This window comes from Lolium perenne, chromosome 5, assembly GCF_019359855.2.
Source record: "Lolium perenne isolate Kyuss_39 chromosome 5, Kyuss_2.0, whole genome shotgun sequence".
Taxonomy (NCBI): Eukaryota; Viridiplantae; Streptophyta; class Magnoliopsida; order Poales; family Poaceae; genus Lolium; species Lolium perenne.
This window is the reverse complement of record NC_067248.2, coordinates 77,296,489-77,315,609: the sequence shown is the minus strand read 5'-3', so window position 1 is coordinate 77,315,609 and position 19,121 is coordinate 77,296,489. Positions and strand designations below refer to the sequence as shown.

The 19,121-nt window shown below is 41.5% G+C and overlaps 1 protein-coding gene across 1 annotated transcript; it reads left to right on the top strand.

Moving 5' to 3' along the window:
• The first annotated feature begins 434 nt into the window (after positions 1 to 434).
• LOC127299510 (cyclin-A2-1) lies at positions 435 to 5,643 on the top strand. Its single transcript, XM_051329478.2, has 12 exons — positions 435 to 882; positions 1,847 to 2,149; positions 2,253 to 2,544; positions 2,774 to 2,880; positions 3,088 to 3,180; positions 3,849 to 3,982; positions 4,184 to 4,259; positions 4,355 to 4,431; positions 4,533 to 4,566; positions 4,656 to 4,805; positions 4,895 to 5,029; positions 5,145 to 5,643. The coding sequence occupies exons 2-12, from the start codon at positions 1,853 to 1,855 to the stop codon at positions 5,241 to 5,243; spliced, it is 1,494 nt and encodes a 497-aa protein (XP_051185438.1). The 5' UTR covers positions 435 to 882; positions 1,847 to 1,852; the 3' UTR covers positions 5,244 to 5,643.
• The last annotated feature ends 13,478 nt before the right edge of the window (positions 5,644 to 19,121 follow it).

The window sequence follows — 19,121 nt, the reverse complement described above, 5'->3', positions numbered from 1 at the left end:
GCTAACAAACAAGAAATGGTGGCTTTTGCTAGATTGAGATGAGAATACCTGAGGTGAGTCGGTCTACCAAACACACCCTTAACCCTTAGAGCCAAACAACATGGTCTTAGGTATGAGTGCAACACCAAATGCCATAAATTTCGGATAGGGTTTATATGCTGGGTTGAACTTTCTGCGAAAGTCAATTTTATCATTTCAGAGTATAAACTTTTAAGGAGTCCGGTTTTTGTATTGCTTTGAGATTGAGTGCGAAAAATAAATGGGAGTGGAATGTGACAACGTTTAGTGGTCCTTGCAGGGCCAGGCCGGTTAAGGAATTGGGTCCAGTTTAATGGTTGTGAAGTGAGTTGGTTTGCAGGTTGGTGGTCTGTTTGATACGTATTTTGGGCCACAAAACGGATTGAACCCACGGAAGAAGCCACGTCCCCACCACAGCCTGCGCTGCGCAGCGTCGTCCCCTTCTCCTCTTCTACGCTGCCCCAAATCATCCCGCCTGCTCGGTTCAAACCTCAAACCCCAAAGGTGGTCGCCGCCTCCGCCGCAGCCGCCTCATCCGGATCCCGCCGGCGCTGGGGAGGCCTTTCCTCTTCGCCGCAGATCTGGACGGGGAACGCTAGGGTTTCCGCCGCTCGCATTCTCCCTTCTTAAACCCTACAATCTCTCGGACCGGAGGGCCTCCCGGACGCCGGCGACTCCCCGCCCCACATCTCGCTCTCGGAGAACCACTCCAGCGACGGCGGCCTGCCTCTCCCGGGGACCGGCTGCCGCCCCATCCTCCCTCGCCGCCAGATCGACGGCAATCCCGTCTTTCTTGCTCCTTCCTCTCCGGCCTCGGCAGATCGACGCGGGTGGCGACCCTCTCGCCCGGCCCTCCCGAGCCCGGTGAGTTCTTTGCCCTCTCATTCCTCTACATGCTCTCCTTTCTTGAACATCTCGGCCGCCGGATTTGGGCTTTCTTGTTCCAAAGAAAAGAATTTGGGGTTTCTTTTCCAAGAACCGGTGGCGCCCCCACCCTTTTCCAAGAACTCACCAATCTTTTTTTTTTACAGGAAGAACTCACGAATCTGATAGTGTAGGTAACTTGATCTGTCAAGGCTGATTAGAAAACTCTCAATAATCCATTCTAGGGTTTACGTTCTTGAAAATCTGGGTTTTCTTTTTAAAGTACTAGTTTTAGACCCGTTCTTTCAAGTACTCCAATCTTTCTCATCTTAAACATACTCCAATGGTGCTTGAATAAACTAGTATTAAACTTGGTGATGGCTGTACCCTTATCCACGTTTTTCTCACTCATTTGCAGTACGCCCTGTCAACATGATTTTGAGATTTTGTTTGCCCAAATATATAAACTTATCGTTGCACCCGGTCTATCAAAATCTAGATGCAGAACGTGGCATAGCATTTCTTGCTCGTGGTCCATTGTTTTTGCAAGACATGCTGTAGTGGAAAGAAAATGGCAGGGAGATTAAGCTGATTACAGAAAGAACTACTTTTTCCATACTTTTGATATAATTCAAGCTGTGCATCATTCCATCTGAGCTATATGTTTTCACTTCCTCTCATAATCTTATTCATATTTACAATGCCAGAAAGTAAATTTGTCCAAATATAATCTTTCGGTTGCTGATTTGCTTTTTATGACCTGAGATAATGTATTGTTTCTCTAGCTCCTGCTCTCAGTAGACTGGATAAACTTGTACCTTCACTTCTTTATTTATTTATCAATGTTGCATGATGCTTCATGTGAACCGATGGTATTTCCCCCTTTCAGTTCTGCAATGCTACTTGTTGCAGTCTTGTTTGCTCATTGCATGAATCCATAATGTCATTTTCACAACCCATTCAGGTTGTCATGGCTGCAAGAAAGGATAATCCAGTCCTTATTGCTTGCCAAGCACCCAGTGGCCGTGTCACTCGAGCTCAAGCTGCTAATAACCGTGGAAGGTTTGGAGTGGCTCACCCTGCACCAGTACCTGTCAGAAAACCGCCGGCAAAAACAAATGCGAAAAGGGGAGCTTTGGATGAGAATGCTTGTGCAAGTGCTGTAACATCAGCTCCACAGCCTAAAAGGCGAGCAGTGCTCAGGGATGTGACAAACATAAGCTGTGCAAACTCATACAAAAATTGCACTGCTGCGACTAAGCTGCAGGTACCAACATATTACAGTATCCTTCTATGATTTTTTTTTTTGACCATTACTCTCTTCTCCCAAATAATGTCAACTAAATGATAATGTATTTTCTTTGTTTCAGTCAAAGCCACCCCAAAAGGTGGCACGAATGCCGAGCAAGAACAAGCAGTGTGCAAAGAAGGCTCCTAAACCACCCCTTCCTGCTGTTAGTGAAGCTTCATTTGTTAATGATTCTGAGGAAGCTCAGAAGGGAGAGCTTTTTGCACCAAAAGAGGAGCCCACTGCTTTGCTCGAAATTAAGGGGTCATTGTCATTACAAAATATTGAATGGAACAGGTTGAGTGGGTTTCATGAGGCATTCTTTCAGGGAAGGAACACAAGGGATAAATCTGAAACTGCGGACTCAAAGAATGGTTAGTTAAGTTCATGTTTTTTCCTCAACCATTATCATCTGGACCCAAATGTAGTAATGTACAGAGCTTCTCTTTCTTGTAATGTTACTCCTCACTGCTGGTTGGCTTTTATCATATTCTGGGTATACTGTAATTGTTTACGGCACTGTTCATTTCTGAGAAACTTGTAGATAATCTTTATGTGTTCTGTTTAACGTGGCAGCACCTAAATAATCTATATTTTTTCCAGGGAACTATGCTGGTTTAAATATTATAGATATTGACAAAGATAATGGCAATCCACAAATGTGTGCTTCCTACGTTGCAGAGATATACGCAAACTTAATGGCCTCAGAGGTATGTTGATATAATTTGGTAAAATGGAGAGCTTCTACTGTTTGGACGGAATTACGACTTATCCGTCCCTCATATTTTACATGTCTTATAAAGCTAGGAAGAATTAAAAAACTGATGTTTGTGTTCCATCTCTGTGCTATGCTGTTAGCATTCTGTTTTGTGATAAGCATTTCAGCCTCCATCTTATGAGCTCATGTTATTCCCCAGCTTATAAGAAGACCTAAATCGAATTACATGGAGACTTTGCAAAAGGACATTACAAAGGGGATGCGAGGGATTCTGATTGATTGGCTTGTTGAGGTTTGTATACATAAATAGTTCAATCCTGTTCTTTAAGACTATGTGGGCATTCATCATTGCCATTTCACTGGACTTCTTCACATACAAGTTGATGTATATAAGCTGCAAATATAAAGTATAAAATTATATATAAAGGTCCATAATTATGGATGCTAGAAACTTTGCCCATTCATTTCAGAGGGGATTAGAGTTCAGGATTTTGACACCAGTCCCAGATGCACTCACCGAGGGTTTTACATGCAGCATCTGGACATGAACATTCTTTCCATTCCTGTCTCTGCAGCTTCTTTTGCTTTCCTTTCAAATATCCTATTTGATGTCAGTGATAGAGAATTTTATAGAAGAAGTTTGAATCAGTGGTGATGATCCACTCATCCTTCTTGCAACAAATAACTTGCTGAGTGTAAAGTTGAGTCAAACCCAAGATGATCAAACTTGTTCTGCTGTGGTGGTATGCACATATATAAAAACATAACTCTCAGAGACCTGGAGATACTAAAGATGTTAGGATATGATGATAGTGGTCTTCAGCACCAGAAACATATTTATACATTTCTGACACATATATGGAATATCTTTGTTTTCTTTTGTGACAAATCAAGATCCTTGTCGCAGTTGAATCTTTACTGTTCACGACTTCTCCGCTTATGAAGTTCTTATCTTTGCAGGTTTCCGAAGAATATAAGCTCGTGCCAGACACGCTGTACCTCACTGTATATCTTATTGATATATTTCTCTCCAGGAAATATATTGAGAGACAAAAACTTCAACTTCTTGGGATAACTAGCATGCTCATTGCCTCGTAAGTTTGTATTTGTTTGATGTTAATATTCAATATACAAATACCTTGAAAATGATAGGAAGATGGATCGTGGAAAGGTTTGCATAGTTGCTGAAGGAGCTTATTCTGTGGCGGATATATTAATTATATTTATTGCTTTTGCTGCTATTGGTGACTGATATTTGTTGTTAGTGTTTTTAAAAAATTTAACTTCTTTTGCAGGAAATATGAAGAGATCTGTGCACCTCGTGTTGAAGAATTTTGTTTCATAACTGATAATACATATACAAAAGCTGAGGTATTTTTTTTCATGTGAAATCTGAAGGATTGTTAATTACACATATGCAAGTTTCATTGTTGATCCACGTAGCTGATATCATCCTGATTCTATAGGTGCTGAAAATGGAGTGCCAAGTGCTTAATGATCTAGGATTTCATCTTTCTGTTCCTACAACAAAAACATTTCTCAGGTTGCTTACTCAGGATGACTAGACACATCATATTTCTTTTTCAATGTGAAGTTCCTGTGCCATCACTAACAAGCCTTTTCTGTAATTTGAAATTTTGTCAGGAGATTCCTTAGAGCAGCACAGGCTTCTCACAAAGTAAGATTGGCACACAACCATTTTACCACAGTTTTCATTCAATTTATATGTATGGCGCTGATCATTAATCTCTCAAACTACATCTACAGGCTCCTTCTGTAACTTTGGGTTATCTGGCTAATTATCTTGCGGAGTTGACTTTGACCGATTACAGTTTCCTGAGATTTCTCCCTTCAGTGGTGGCAGCTTCTGCAGTCTTTCTTGCAAGATGGACCCTTGACCAATCAGACCTTCCATGGGTTCGTACAAAAACCCTGAATACAGACCTTTGTACATCATGTGAAAACAAGTTTTTTTTCTCCTCTAATATATGTTATTTCTTGTGCAGAACTATACTCTGGAGCATTACACCTCATACAAAAGTTCTGATATTCAAATGTGCGTATGCGCTCTACGGGAACTGCAGGGCAACACCAGTGGATGCCCCCTCAATGCTATACGTGAAAAGTATAGGCACGAAAAGGTATGCGATTAATTTGCTGACTTGCTCCTTTAGTTTCCTAACAAGACATCGTTTTCTGTCCAAGTCACACAACACTTTTAGGATTATCTGACAGTGGTTGCATCTCTCATTGCAGTTTGAAGGTGTAGCCAACATGTTGTCACCGGAACTGAGTCAGTCGCTCTTTAGTATACAAGCTAACGACATCAATCCCCTGCTGATTGACAACTATTAGCAGCATCAATCTCCTGACAATTGTGTCGCCCACATTTCGAAGTTCTTGTGGCACCGCTCCCATCCCATTCAATCCCCTTGATCTGGTTGTGTTGTGTTGTGTTGTGTTGTCCCCCGAGCTGGTGTTGTTTTTCTGACCTTTTTCGAGTCGTGCAGTAGTACGTGATGACTCGCATAAATATTGTTTGGCTTGTAGGCTTCTGATGCCTTGTATGATGGCCCTATCTGTATAATAACCCATTGCTGCTTGATTTAACGTAGATTGTGTCGGAATGATTATTTTTCAGAGTGTAGTGCAATGCTCTTAAGATTGAAAGAGCACTAGAATCCAGGATGATGTAACCTGTTATGAATCCAGGATGATGTAACCTGCTTCATGCAATTCATACTTGGTTTGTAAATGTAGTAACAAAAGAGTTTATTTATTGATTTCTTTTCTTTGAGAAATTAGGCATAAAAACATCTAATATTTCTGAAGGTCATTGGTACTAGTGTCAATTAGGAAACTTTATGCTTTATATATGAACCGTCATTTCAATCAAGGAAAGATTAAGATACTCCTTTCTTCAATAGAAAACTTACTAGTACGGAAATATAATGTTCTATAGTTAAAACCTGGGTATAAGATGCAACTAATTTTTGTCCTCTTCGTTAATGGAACTGAATGTCGTGTGGGAGCAGGACCTGACAAAGGCAGTTTTATCTATTCAGTTAAACATTAAAATATGACGGTCAAACAGTCAACTGACACAAAGCGATTGAAGTCCGGTAAACAATGTGAAGCCAGAGTGGCAAACACGCTTCACGACAGCATAACATACAGTAGGATAATAATTGCTTGGAGGACGGTGTATTTTATTTCAGCTCAAATACAAAATACAGCATGTAGTACAATCCCTTAGAGATTAAGATTTTGAAGAGATATAGCTATGGGACAAATGCCTACAAGTTTATGAGCTGAATTTAAACAACTGAAAATAGGCAAAGGTTGAGATTGTCTAATTGCCTGTTGAGCAAACTCCATTTAGATTCCTTTTGATGTGGTAAATCTGTGGATACAAATCTTCCAAAGCTCTTTTGTACTCACCAATCTGCTGTCTTAGCTCCCAGGGAACTTGAGCATTTGTAATTGTTGTAGATGATGCAGCTCTTGAAAGAGTGAGATTTTCAGTGAGGAAGGTAACACCACCCTAGCTAGGCTTGGAGCTGAACAACAACTTGTGTCGCAAAGAGAAGTGTTGTTGTTTCCGCAAGAAGAGGTGAAGAGACATGTGAGGTTGAAGCTTGAATCATGACTTTCTTCTCCCAATTTTGCAGTCCTAGTCCCGTTCTCGTTCTTCCTTGAGCATCAGGTGCTTTTCTTGTCTTTCAACCTGCATTTGAATTTTTTTTGCTCCCCACCACGGTTTGTTGGAGACAACCCACAAACACCACGGTTAAATATGGTATGTATCCACGTGACAGTTGTACCTTCCACGCTAAGAGCATCTCCAACATGCGCGCTATATTTCGGCGCCGTAAAGTCGCTCCAACCGCGCTGCAAAAGTATACCGCGCGCTACGCTGTGTTTTCCCCCACTGGAAGCGCTAAACTGAAGCGTGAGCGCGGGCGCAAAAAACGATCCTCCGCCGGACGATCCAAAATACAGCGCGGAGCGCCGGCGGAAAGAACAATCACACACCTTTATGCATCAACAAGATCAAACAAATCCTATATAACTAAGAAGTTCATCCCCACTAACCTATTTCTCTAAACATGCAGCTATGCCACCTCAGCGGTCCCACCACATATACAAATGCAAGTTATCCTCTTAAGCAAATGGGCAATCTCACCATAGAGCACCTCAGCAGATTTTCACGTTACGATTTTACGTCCTCTCAAATTCAGTTCACATGCCGTTTGCTCTTTCCCATTACCATGCCTGTATAGTGGTGGGTCATCCAATTTATTTCTTATCTAAAATGGATCAATAAGCGATTAGATTTTCAGCTTCGTTCCTTTCATCTTCAGAAACTTCTTGTAACCCGTATTTATTTCCTCCATGCCTCCACTAACCCATCCAACATCCATATATTGAATCAGCTGACCGCTTGCCCCCCAAACTGAAAAGTGATTCTGACGGATTGTGAGTCTCCTCCTCTCCTCTCTCTTTCACCGTATGCCCATGTTTCCACACTATAAGTCCATGTTCCTCTCATGATGAACTGGTGAAACAGCTCTCTCCGGCATTGGGTGCAGCCCTCGCAGTTTACTGAATCGGCCACACGCGCTGCAGCCAGAAGTAGCATCACATATGGTATCATCGACGCCATCTGGATCAGCAACAAACTGAGACATGATGTAGGATTCTAGCTTGGTAATCCCAGATAATCCATTTCTTTACTTACAAATACTATGTGTTGATTTCACTGAGGAAGCGCTTGCTGTCATCCATCAGAGGTAACTCAAGTTTCGTTTTTGTTTGTTTGTTGGATTGCATTGATAATTTGCGCAGATCTTATTTATCTTGAAAACCAAACAATTTTATTTTGTTGTTTAATAATCTACAGGAATATATACCCATGCAGCTCGGGTTATCGTGGAAACTATTTTTGTTTTTATGCACAACTTTGTTGTCAGATATCTTCGAAGAGGTTTGTGGTTCATCAAATTTCGCAAGGAACTGCATATTACCTTGATTATTATTGGAATGTTGATTATTATTGATACATAGCTGCTGGGTTTGTATTATGTTCCCTAAAGCTGTGTTTAGCACAATCAAAATTGAGGGAAGGGAAATTTAAGGTATCTATTTGATTGCTCAAACGGAAATTTATATCTCCCTGTCGTTTATACATTTCCTCAAGCAAGATCTTGCTTATTTATATCTCCTACTCAATTTTTCTTTCATCATAAATCTTTCAGTGAAGTGACACATCCACATTCTTCCAGTTAAGTGAGACACAAGCTTAAAATAAGTGAAGTGACACACAATTTCACTATTTGGGGGCTATCTCACTTTACTAATACCCTGTTTCATATTCCATGAATACAACACCCTTCAACATTGTAGGTTGCTAATCTTCATCATTTGAACTTCGATTCCTGCAAGAAAACATGTTTTTTTTCCGTAAGTTGTTGACTTTTCTACTAATAGCTGTCATTTTTTCTTAAACTACACAGCTAGATATTAAGTGTTGATACCTGAAAAAAGGTATTAAGTGTTGATATTTTTGTTATTTATCTTTAAAATATAGTAAGTGTTAATAATACAATCATGTTTTTTAAAGCGTTATAAAAATATTTCTCTGTCATCATCAATCATAAAGTTATGTTGGCAACATAACTAGCGGCTTTATGTTTTCTCTAACAGTGACCAAGCGATTATCCTTTTTGTGAGCAGTCACAAGGACCTTTTTAAATAAAATGAGGAAAATAGTGTCTTCTATATTCATATAGATGGTGTAACATGGAATGTCTCAGAGGCAAAATAAAAGTACGTCAATTACAAGACCAGGGGAGAAAAAAGCAATTAGTGATGTTATGCTCCAACAAGGAGTCACGCCATCCTTTCGCCTCGATGTTCTGGAAGAAAATTGTCATTAGCTAGGTGAATTTATTGCTGAGAATGATCTCATTTTATTCTTTTAAGATATCAATGGCAATCAGAGTGCTATGGATGGTCTCAGACACTTGGAAGATGAATTACACGAGCGGGTTAACATGTCCCAGTATTGAATCCTATACCAACAGATCTTGCATGAGAGTCGCAGGAGAGCCAGGTGGCAATCGTCACCCAAAATCGTCCGCAATAATGCCATTTAGAGATCAAATGTTGGGCAGTTTCGAAAATATTCTCGCAAAGCTTTGAGAAAATAATATCATTCAAATTAAGTCATTCTTCATATTAGTATGTTGCTCATCCTCTCTGTAACTAAATAGTTGTTGCACTAACTAACAGTTCAATTTCATCAGTATATATTATCTCCCACATTATATATTTTCTACTCTGTAATGACTAAAAATATTAGGGCAGTCGCTTTGTAGAGTGTGTCTACAATTTATATCAATACTTTCCGCAGCAATCGCGCGGGGTATTATCTAGTTTCACAAATAAGTGTACCATTTATTATTACAACACAAGAATACAACAAGTACATTAAATTGTTCACAACAAAAACAACAAGTTTATGGATCAACAATACACCAATACAACATAGTTTTCAAACAATACAGCAAGTATGCAACTATTATTGTCCATGCCAATTCCACCATTCTTTCATGAGATCTTTTTGGAGCTCATCATGTGTTTCGTTGGAGCGAATGGAATGGTACGAGGCAATAAACCGGGCAATCCTATGTGCGGACCTCCTCACTTGCACGGGAACCCCCATCAACTCGTAGTGGGTATGATCCACCTTTTCCCACGATCATCCTCTATAATCATGTTATGCATGATGACACAAACGGTCATGATATACCAAAGGCACTCTTGGTCCCAAAATCTAGCCGACCCCTCACAATGGAAAATTGGGCTTGCAAAATCCCAAATGCTCTCTCTATATCTTTCCTAGCCGCCGCTTGTGCATTATGAAATTAGGTTTGTTACTTACGTCGTGGTTGAATAAATGGTTTCACAAATGTTTGCCCCCTTGGATAGATGCCGTCGGCGAGGAAGTAGCCATAGTTGTACTTGTGTTCATTTGCTTCAAACTCCACCAATAGACCTTCCCGCATTGCAAGTCTTGTCATTAGTGGTGACAGTTGAAGAACATTGATGTCATTGCAAGACCTGGGCATTCCAAAAAAATGCATGCCATATCCAAGTCTCATGACCGGCGACCGCTTCAAGGACTATAGTGGCATCCTTATTGTACCATTTGAATTGTCCATGCCATGACGTTGGACAATTCTTCCGACTCTAATGCATACAATCAATTGAGCCAAGCATACCTGGAAATCCCCGGTCGGCGTTGAACTCCAAAAGTCTTGCCGTGTCTTGAGCATTGGGGCCTCTCAAGTATGTGGATACGAAAACATTCAGAATTGCCACGGCAAAGCGCTTGACACACATGATATAAGTGCTCTCTCCCATGGCCAAGTGGTCATCAACTAGATCCGCCGGTATACCGTATGCCAACATACGCAAGGCTGCGGTAATCTTCTGATATGTGCTATGACCAAGTTCTCCGGCGGCATTTCTTCGTTGCTCAAAGAATCGATCATACTTGGTCACCTTCGTTGCGATGTGCTTGAACAAGTTGATGCTCATCCGAAAATGCCGCCAAAAATAGCTTTCGGGAAAAATCGGATTCTCATTGAAATACGACCGCATCAACTTCTCATGCCCTTCAATCATTTCTCTCCACAACTTCTGTCTACCGAACACCGATCCACCTATTATTGGCTTCTTAATGGCGCGGTATGCTAATAATATGGATATGTTCTCTTCTTCTTATATGTTGTACTCATCGTCCAATGAATCGTATGATGAACTCTACAAATATACATGTGAAATGACTTCACTACTACTAGTTTTTTAGCAAAAAAAATCGAGAAAATGTTGGCGGCCGGCGGAGGCGCATACCTTGCGAGCAAACCGGCGAGCATCTTGGTTGCGCCATGTTGAAAGTAGGCGCAACGACGACATGGACGCCGCTCGAGCACGCCGCTAGCAAGAGGAGAAAGACGAGGTGCTGTCGGAAGCGCCGACCTTGTGCCCGTCGGTGGCGGTGGCGGCTTGGTACAGCGCGGCGGAGCGGTCGAAACTGCCGGGAGGAGGCGCGGGGGAGGCGGATATACGGCGCGGTGGCGAACTCGACCGGGGGCGGCGGCGAAATCGACCGACGCCGTTGAAATCGCGCGGCAGCGGCGCGTGTGGGGAAATTGAGGGCGCGGGCGCGGCGTGAAATTTCTAGCCGTTGGAGCTTCGCGCGCGTGCGAAAAGATGCCGCACGCTGCAGCCGACCCATCACATATGGCGCCCCGGATAGGGCAAAACGCCGCACACACCAAAACTTTTATGGCGCCGTCGTGGATAGCGTGCCTTCTGGAGGAGCAAATTCGTCTCCGCGCGCTGCATACCGGCGGTTATTATAGCGCGGGCGCGGGATAGCGCGCCTGTTGGAGATGCTCTAAGAATAAGAACAATAAAATAGCTAGCTAGCAACCGGCTATAAGACAATGTCATGTCATCTGTCAGCTTAGTATTTTATTGGTATATGGCCCATCTTTCACTCTCACAAAGTGCCTAGTAGCACGTGCTCGAGTTGGCTCTTGCATGAGAGTCCACTCTCACCTTTTTAAGTCTTTATCCTCTACATATGCAAAAGTGCCATGTAGGCGAGATATAAGCCCAGTATTGTACCTGCTCTAAAGCCATTCACAATGGGTTGTATCTTAGTGCGCTATCCTAGGTAGTGGTGTGCGTTAAGAGATAATGGCCCCAATGCACTGTATCTTAAGGATTGTCTCCATATTTAATGATTTTGGTGATATATACGCATGTGTTGGACCAACCACTCTTTTTTTCCTATGACTTTATGCAATGGTTGTATTATCTAAGATACAACACCACCATCTCTCCTTAGTAACTATGGTGCCACATAAGCATTTTAACTATGATACCGTGATAAGAACCTCCCATTTTGAAAGGCCTAACCGTTGGAGCTTTGATTTCGCTAACCGAAAAAACCAGGGCTGCAAAATTGGCTTTTAGATGATCATTGACCAACTGCACTAGCTAGTGGGGTACCGATTCGACCTTGGCCTAGGGCGAGTAGGGTTTCCATCCTCCGCAGTTGGATCCTTCTCCGACATAGAGTCCTTCTCTCCCTTGTTTTGGCCTTTACCTTCCCTCCTAGTCAAGAAAAGGCAAGCGAGGTTCTGCTACATATTCTGGGATCGATCATGAGCCCCTAGACTTTGCTAGAGTTTTGGAGATTCCCAGTTTTTTTACCATGGCGACCCTGGGTTCAAGTTCAACGTAGGAGGCGGATAGACCGGGTACTAAGTCTAAATCCATCAAGGACATGCTGCAGTGACTCGGGATTGACGAAGAAAAATTTAATTATCTAGTTTTTGAAGAATAAGAAGTTGCCCCGAAAGAGGGCCTCAAGTGGATGGCGCTAGCGAGAGTCCATACCACAAATATGTTAGTCCACAAACGTCTGAGAAACACATGTGTATTGCGTGGAGTCCAACAAAGGAAGTTCAATTTCTACATCTCCAAGGTAACTTGTTTATAGTACAATGCTTCTGTCTCGGGGACTAGCTCAAGGTTGAACAATGAGGGCCCTGGTTTTTCCGCCAATCAGTGGTTAGCACTGAACCCTACCATGGTTTATCTCTGCCTAAATCTGTCGACCTCAACTTCTTCACTACTTGGATCCAAATCCACAAGGTACCCGTGGGGTACAAAAACACTAAACTGACAGAGAAGAAGGTGGCGAAGGTCGTAGAAGTTCAATTGGATACACACTGATGAGGACATCCAATCTGTTGATACAACTGTTGTACCTACAGCCACACAAATACAAGGACCAATCACTCGAGCTCATGCCAAACAAGTTAACTATCAGATACTTTCGTTCTTGGAACTATTCATCACATACATGAGAATATGATGCTGCCTAAATCAGATGTGTTTGTTACTCTTAGAAATGATGGACCTAGCATGGATGAGAAGGACAAGCATTGGAGCATGATCACACATGGAGGAGATGGCAGCAAACATGTGAGGATTGAAGAGGACGCTGCAAGTGGAGATTTCAGAACTTTGAAGCCACCATAATTGGAGATGAAGACATGGACGAAATATAGAGCTTTCCACTTCATAATTTCGTCCATATGATTACATGGTGCTGCGTCACTTTTAAATTTGGGCCAGGCCCATGTAATTTTTGCAGGAATTAAGTCAGCCCCCGTTTAGAGTCCGTATTGAAGGGGAAAAGGCCTTCTAGGGTTTGGTTCGGCCACCATACATATGGCGGGCCGAAACACCACCTTTTCCTCCTTTATATACCCCCATAGCCATCACGTTTAGACTCAGATTTTGATTAGACTAAAAGTTAGCCATTGCGGCAACGCTTCGTGTACTTCTTTTGAGGCCAACGCCCAGAACAAGACCGACTATTCGGAATCCCACCTTATTCAATAAAGCTTTCATCTTTCACCCGCAATATCCTGATTGCATTATTAGTTCTTACTTGTTCTCGATTTTAGGTAGGAATTAAGACCCTCGTCGGTCAGGCTGATCGTGCATCCGCAAGATCAGTAACTCCCGGAGATTGTCCTAGCGATTGCATCGGCGCACGAGCTTAGCACGTGTAGTAGGATCGTCAAGCACAAACTCTACCAACAAATCAATCTATCTTCATCTCATCTTTGCCCTATCAAGTGGTATCAGATTTCAGGTTGCTCGGTGAGATTTTACAGTTTTCCTAATGTTTTTTCCTTGTTCTGAAGGAGAAATTTTTTAAGCAAATCACGCTGATAATGTGGAGGAACAAAACGAGTACGCATAGCAAGTTTTAAACCAACCCAAGTCGTAGGAATATTAGCATAATGTACTCTACAATGTTCAGACCATCATCTCATGGGGCTGCACCAGCACCTACTACCTCCAAGTACACCGTGCCTGCATCAAGAGCACCACCTGCTGCTACTCTATCACCATCTGCTGGTCCTCCTTGGAGTTCCTCTTCGATGGCTTCTACGGGGAAGATGCACGACATTCAGTGTCGCAAATGCTTGGGTTTTGGTCACATAAAAAGAGGATGCAGGACCAAACATGTCATGTTGGTGCGTGAAGATGGAGAATATGATTCTGCAAGTGACTTTGATGAAGATACATTGGCTCTTATTGCAGCACGTGATGGAGCCAATTCTGATTCTGAGAGAGAGATGGAGGTAATGGAAGTTGACACTGCTGATCAGTACATGAGCTTAGTTGCACAACGTGTGTTGAGCGTGCAATTTAGCAAATCTGAGCATGATCAACGCCACAATCTGTTTCAAACAAGAGGTGTTGTAAAGAGCGAGCTATACAGATCATCATTGATGGAGGGAGCTGTAATAATCTGGTTAGCGTTGACATGGTGGAGAAGCTTTATCTACCTACAAGACAGCGTACACATCCATATTACATTCAATGGTTTGAGAGCTCTCGGAAGCTCAAGGTGACAAGAAATACACGTGTGCATTTTACTATTGGTATATATTCTGAAATTGTTGATTGTGATGTTGTACCTATGCAAGCTTGTTCTTTATTACTTGGTAGATCTTGGCAATTTGATAGAGAATCTATTCATAATAGTAAAACTAATAAATATTCTCTTATGCATGATGGAAAGAAAATTGGTCTCAAACCTATGACTCCTGAACAAATTCTAAAAGATGATCTTGCTAGAGCTAGTAGAGTAAAAAACGAGGAGAAACATAAGAGTGAAAATCAGATTGTCTTTTGAAAAATCCTTATTTGCTTGCTAGCAAATCTGATATTGCTGAACTTGATGTGAACACTACTCATTGCTATGCTATTATTTGCAAAGAAGTTCTGTTTTCATTTGAGGATATGCCTCCTTCTTTTCCACCTGCGGTTGCTAACCTTTTGCAGGAATTCATTGATGCGTTCCCACAAGATGTTTCACCTGGACTACCACCTATTCCTAGGATAGAACACCAAATTGACTTGATTCCAGGAGCTTCGCTGCCCAACCGTGCGCCATATCTTATCAATCCTGAAGAGACCAAAGAGATTCAGCGACAAATTCAGGTTCTCCAAGATACATTTGTGAGTCTCTTAGTCCATGTGTTGTTCCTATTATTTTGGTACCTAAGAAAGATGGTTCTTCGCGCATGTGTACTGATTGTAGATCTATTACTAATATTACCATTCGATACCGTCACCCTATACCTAGTTTGGATGATATGCTTGATGAGTTAAGTGGTTCTATTATGTTCTCTAAAGTTGATTTGCGTAGTGGTTACCACCAGATTCGTATGCAATTAGGAGATGAATGGAAAACATCGTCTAAAACTAAGTTCGGTTTATATGAGTGGTTAGTAATGCTTTTTGGATTAACTAATGCTCCTAGTACTTTCATGAGACTGATGAACGAAGTTTTACGTGCTTTTATTAATTGGACGTTTTGTGGTGGTATACTTTGATAATATTATGATTTATAGCAAATCTTTGGAGGATTGACACGCGTGAAGCACACGTCCGTTGGGAACCCCAAGTGAAAGGTGTGATGCGTATAGAAGCAAGTTTCCCTCAGTATGAAACCAAGGTTATCGAACCAGTAGGAGCCAAGAAGCACGTGAAGGTTGTTGGTGGAGGAGTGTAGTGCGGCGCAACACCAGTGAAACCGGCGCCAACGTGGAACCTGCACAACACAATCAAGATACTTTGCCCCAACGTAACAGTGAGGTTGTCAATCTCACCGGCTTGCTGAAAACAAAGGATTAAACGTATCGAGTGGAAGATGATGTTTGTTTGCAAAGAACAGTAGAGAACAATGATTGCAGTAGATTGTATTCAAATGTAAAGAATGGACCGGGGTCCACATTTCACTATTGGTGTCTCTCCAATAAGATAACTAACATGCTGGGTGAACAAATTACAGGTGGGCAATTGACAAATAAAGATTCAATACATATCAATGATGATTACTATGAGATTTAATCAGGGCATTACGACAAAGTACATAGACCGCTATCCAGCATGCATCTATGCCTAAATAATCCACCTTCAGGTTAGCGTCCGCACCCCTTCCAGTATTAAGTTGTAAACAACAGATAATTGCATTAAGTATGGTGCCTAATGTAATCAACACAAATATCCTTAGACAAAGCATCGATGTTTTATCCCTAGTAGCAACTGCACATCCACAACCTTAGAACTTTCTGTCACTGTCCCAGATTCAATGGAGGCATGAACCCACTATCGAGCATAAATACCCCCTCTTGGAGTTACAAGTATCAACTTGGCCAGAGCCTCTACTAGCAACGGAGAGCATGCAAGAACATAAACAACACATATATGATAGATTGATAATCAACTTGACATAGTATTCTATATTCATCGGATCCCACCAAACACAACATGTAGCATTACAAATAGATGATCTTGATCATGTTAGGCAGCTCACAAGATCTAAACAATGATAGCACAAGCGGAGAAGACAACCATCTAGCTACTGATATTGACCCATAGTCCAAGGATGAACTACTCACGCATCAATCCGGAGGCGGGCATGATGATGTAGAGCCCTCCGGTGATGATTACCCTCTTCGGCAGGGTGCCGAAGGCGATCTCCTGAATCCCCCGAGATGGGATTGGCGGCGGCGGCGTCTCAGTAAGGTTTTCCGTATCGTGGCTCTCGGTACAGGGGTTTTCGCGACGAAGGCTATAAGTAGGCGGAAGGGTAGGTCAAGAGGCGGCGCGAGGGACCCACACCATAGGGCGGCGCGGGCCCCCCTCTGGCCGCACCGGCCTATGGTGCCGGGCCCTCGTGGCCCCTCTTCGTAACCCCTCCGGTCTTCTGGAAGCTCCGCGGAAAAATAAGACCCTGGACGTTGATTTCGTCCAATTCCGAGAATATTTCCTTTGTAGGATTTCTGAAACCAAAAACAGCAGAAAACAGCAACTAGCACTTCGGCATCTTGTTAATAGGTTAGTGCCGGAAAATGCATAATAATGATGTAAAGTATGTATAAAACATGTGAGTATTGTCATAAAAGTAGCATGGAACATAAGAAATTATAGATACGTTTGAGACGTATCAAGCATCCCCAAGCTTAGTTCCTACTCGCCCTCGAGTAGGTAAACGATAACACAAATAATTTCTGAAGTGACATGCTACCAACATAACCTTGATCAACATTATTGTAAAGCATATGAGATGAATGGAGTGATTCGAAGCAAAAGATTTCTAACAAAAGATAATGACTAAACAATTGAATCATATAGCAAAACTTTTCATGAATAGTACTTTCAAGACAAGTATTAACAAGACTTGCATAAGAGCTAACTCATAAAGCAATAAATTCTAAGTAGAATGCATTGAAGCAACACTAAGGATGATTAAGTTTCAGCAGTTGCTTTCAACTTGTAACATGTATATCTCATGGATATTTGTCAACATAGAGTAGTATAACAAGTGCAATAAGTAATCATGTAAGAATCAATGCACACAGTTAACACAAGTGTTTGCTTCTAAGATGGAAAGAAGTAGGTAGACTGACTCAACATAAAGTAAAAGAATGGCCCTTCACAGAGGGAAGCATGGATTACTGTTTTTGTGCTAGAGCTTTTGTTTTGAAAACATAGAAACAATTTTGTCAACGGTAGTAATAATTCATATGTGTTATGCATAATACTTCCTACAAGTTGCAAGTCTCATGCATAGAGTACTAATATTGCTCGCACCTTGTCCTACTTAGCTTGGATTAACACGGATTATCATTGCATAACATATGTTTCAACCAAGTGTCACAAAGGGGTACCTCTATGCCGCCTGTACAAATGTCCAAGGAGATCAATTGCATTTGATTTCTCGTTTTTAATAGATCTCAACTTAAGACATCCATACTGGGACAACATAGACAACAGATAATGGACTCCTCTTTTAATGCTTAAGCATTCAACAACAGATAATATTCTCATAAGAGATTGAGGTTGTATGCCCAAACTGAAAACTTCCACCATGATACATGGCTTTAGTTAGCGGCCCAATGTTCTTCTCTAACATATGCATACTCAAACCATTTGATCATGACATCACCCTTACTTTAGACAAGACAAACATGCATAGCATCTCACATGATATCCAACAAAGGTAAAAAGTTGATGGCGTCCCCAGAAACATGGTTACCGCTCAACAAGCAACTTATAAGAACTAAGACACATAACTACATATTCATCACCATAATAGTTTTTAAGCTATTTTTCCCATGAGCTATAAATTGCAAAGATAAAGGAATGAAATTTTAAAGGTAGCACTCAAGTAATTTACTTTGGAATGGCAGAAAAATACCACATAGTAGGTAGATATGGTGGACACAAATGGCATGGGTTTTGGCTCAAGGTGTTTGGATGCACGAGAAGCATTTCCTCTCAGTACAAGGTTTGGGCTAGCAAGGTTGTTTGAAGCAAACACAAGTATGAACAGGTACTGCAAAACTTACACAAGAACATATTGCAAGCATTATAAGACTCTACACTGTCTTCCTTGTTGTTCAAACACTTTACCAGAAAATATCTAGACTTAGAGAGACCAATCATGCAAACCAAATTTTAACAAGCTCTATGGTAGTTCTCCACTAATAGATTAAACTACATGATGCAAGAGCTTAAACATGATCTAATTAGAGCTCAAAACAATTGCCAAGTTTCAAGTTATTCCAAACCATATGAAGCATTTTCTGATTCCAACCAAATAGCAATCAACGAAGCAATTTTCAGCCTTCGCCATGAACATTAAAGCACAACTAAGAACACAAGTGTTCCATATGAAAAAGCGGAGCGTAATATCTCCAATACAAGGATGGTGGGATCCAACTTTATTCAAACCAAAACAAAAATAAAAGCAACAGACTCTCCAAGTAAAGAACATAAGATGTGATGGAATAAAAATATAGTTTCACTAGAAGTGACCTGATAAGTTGTCGATGAAGAAGGGGATGCCTTGGGCATCCCCAAGCTTAGATGCTTGAGTCTTCTTAAAATATGCAGGGATGAACCACGGGGGCATCCCCAAGCTTAGACTTTTCACTCTTCTTGATCATATTGTATCATCCTCTTCTCTTGACCCTCGAAAACTTCCTCCACACCAAATTTAAAGCAAACTCATTAGAGGGTTAGTGCGTAATCAAAAATTCACATATTCAGAGGTGA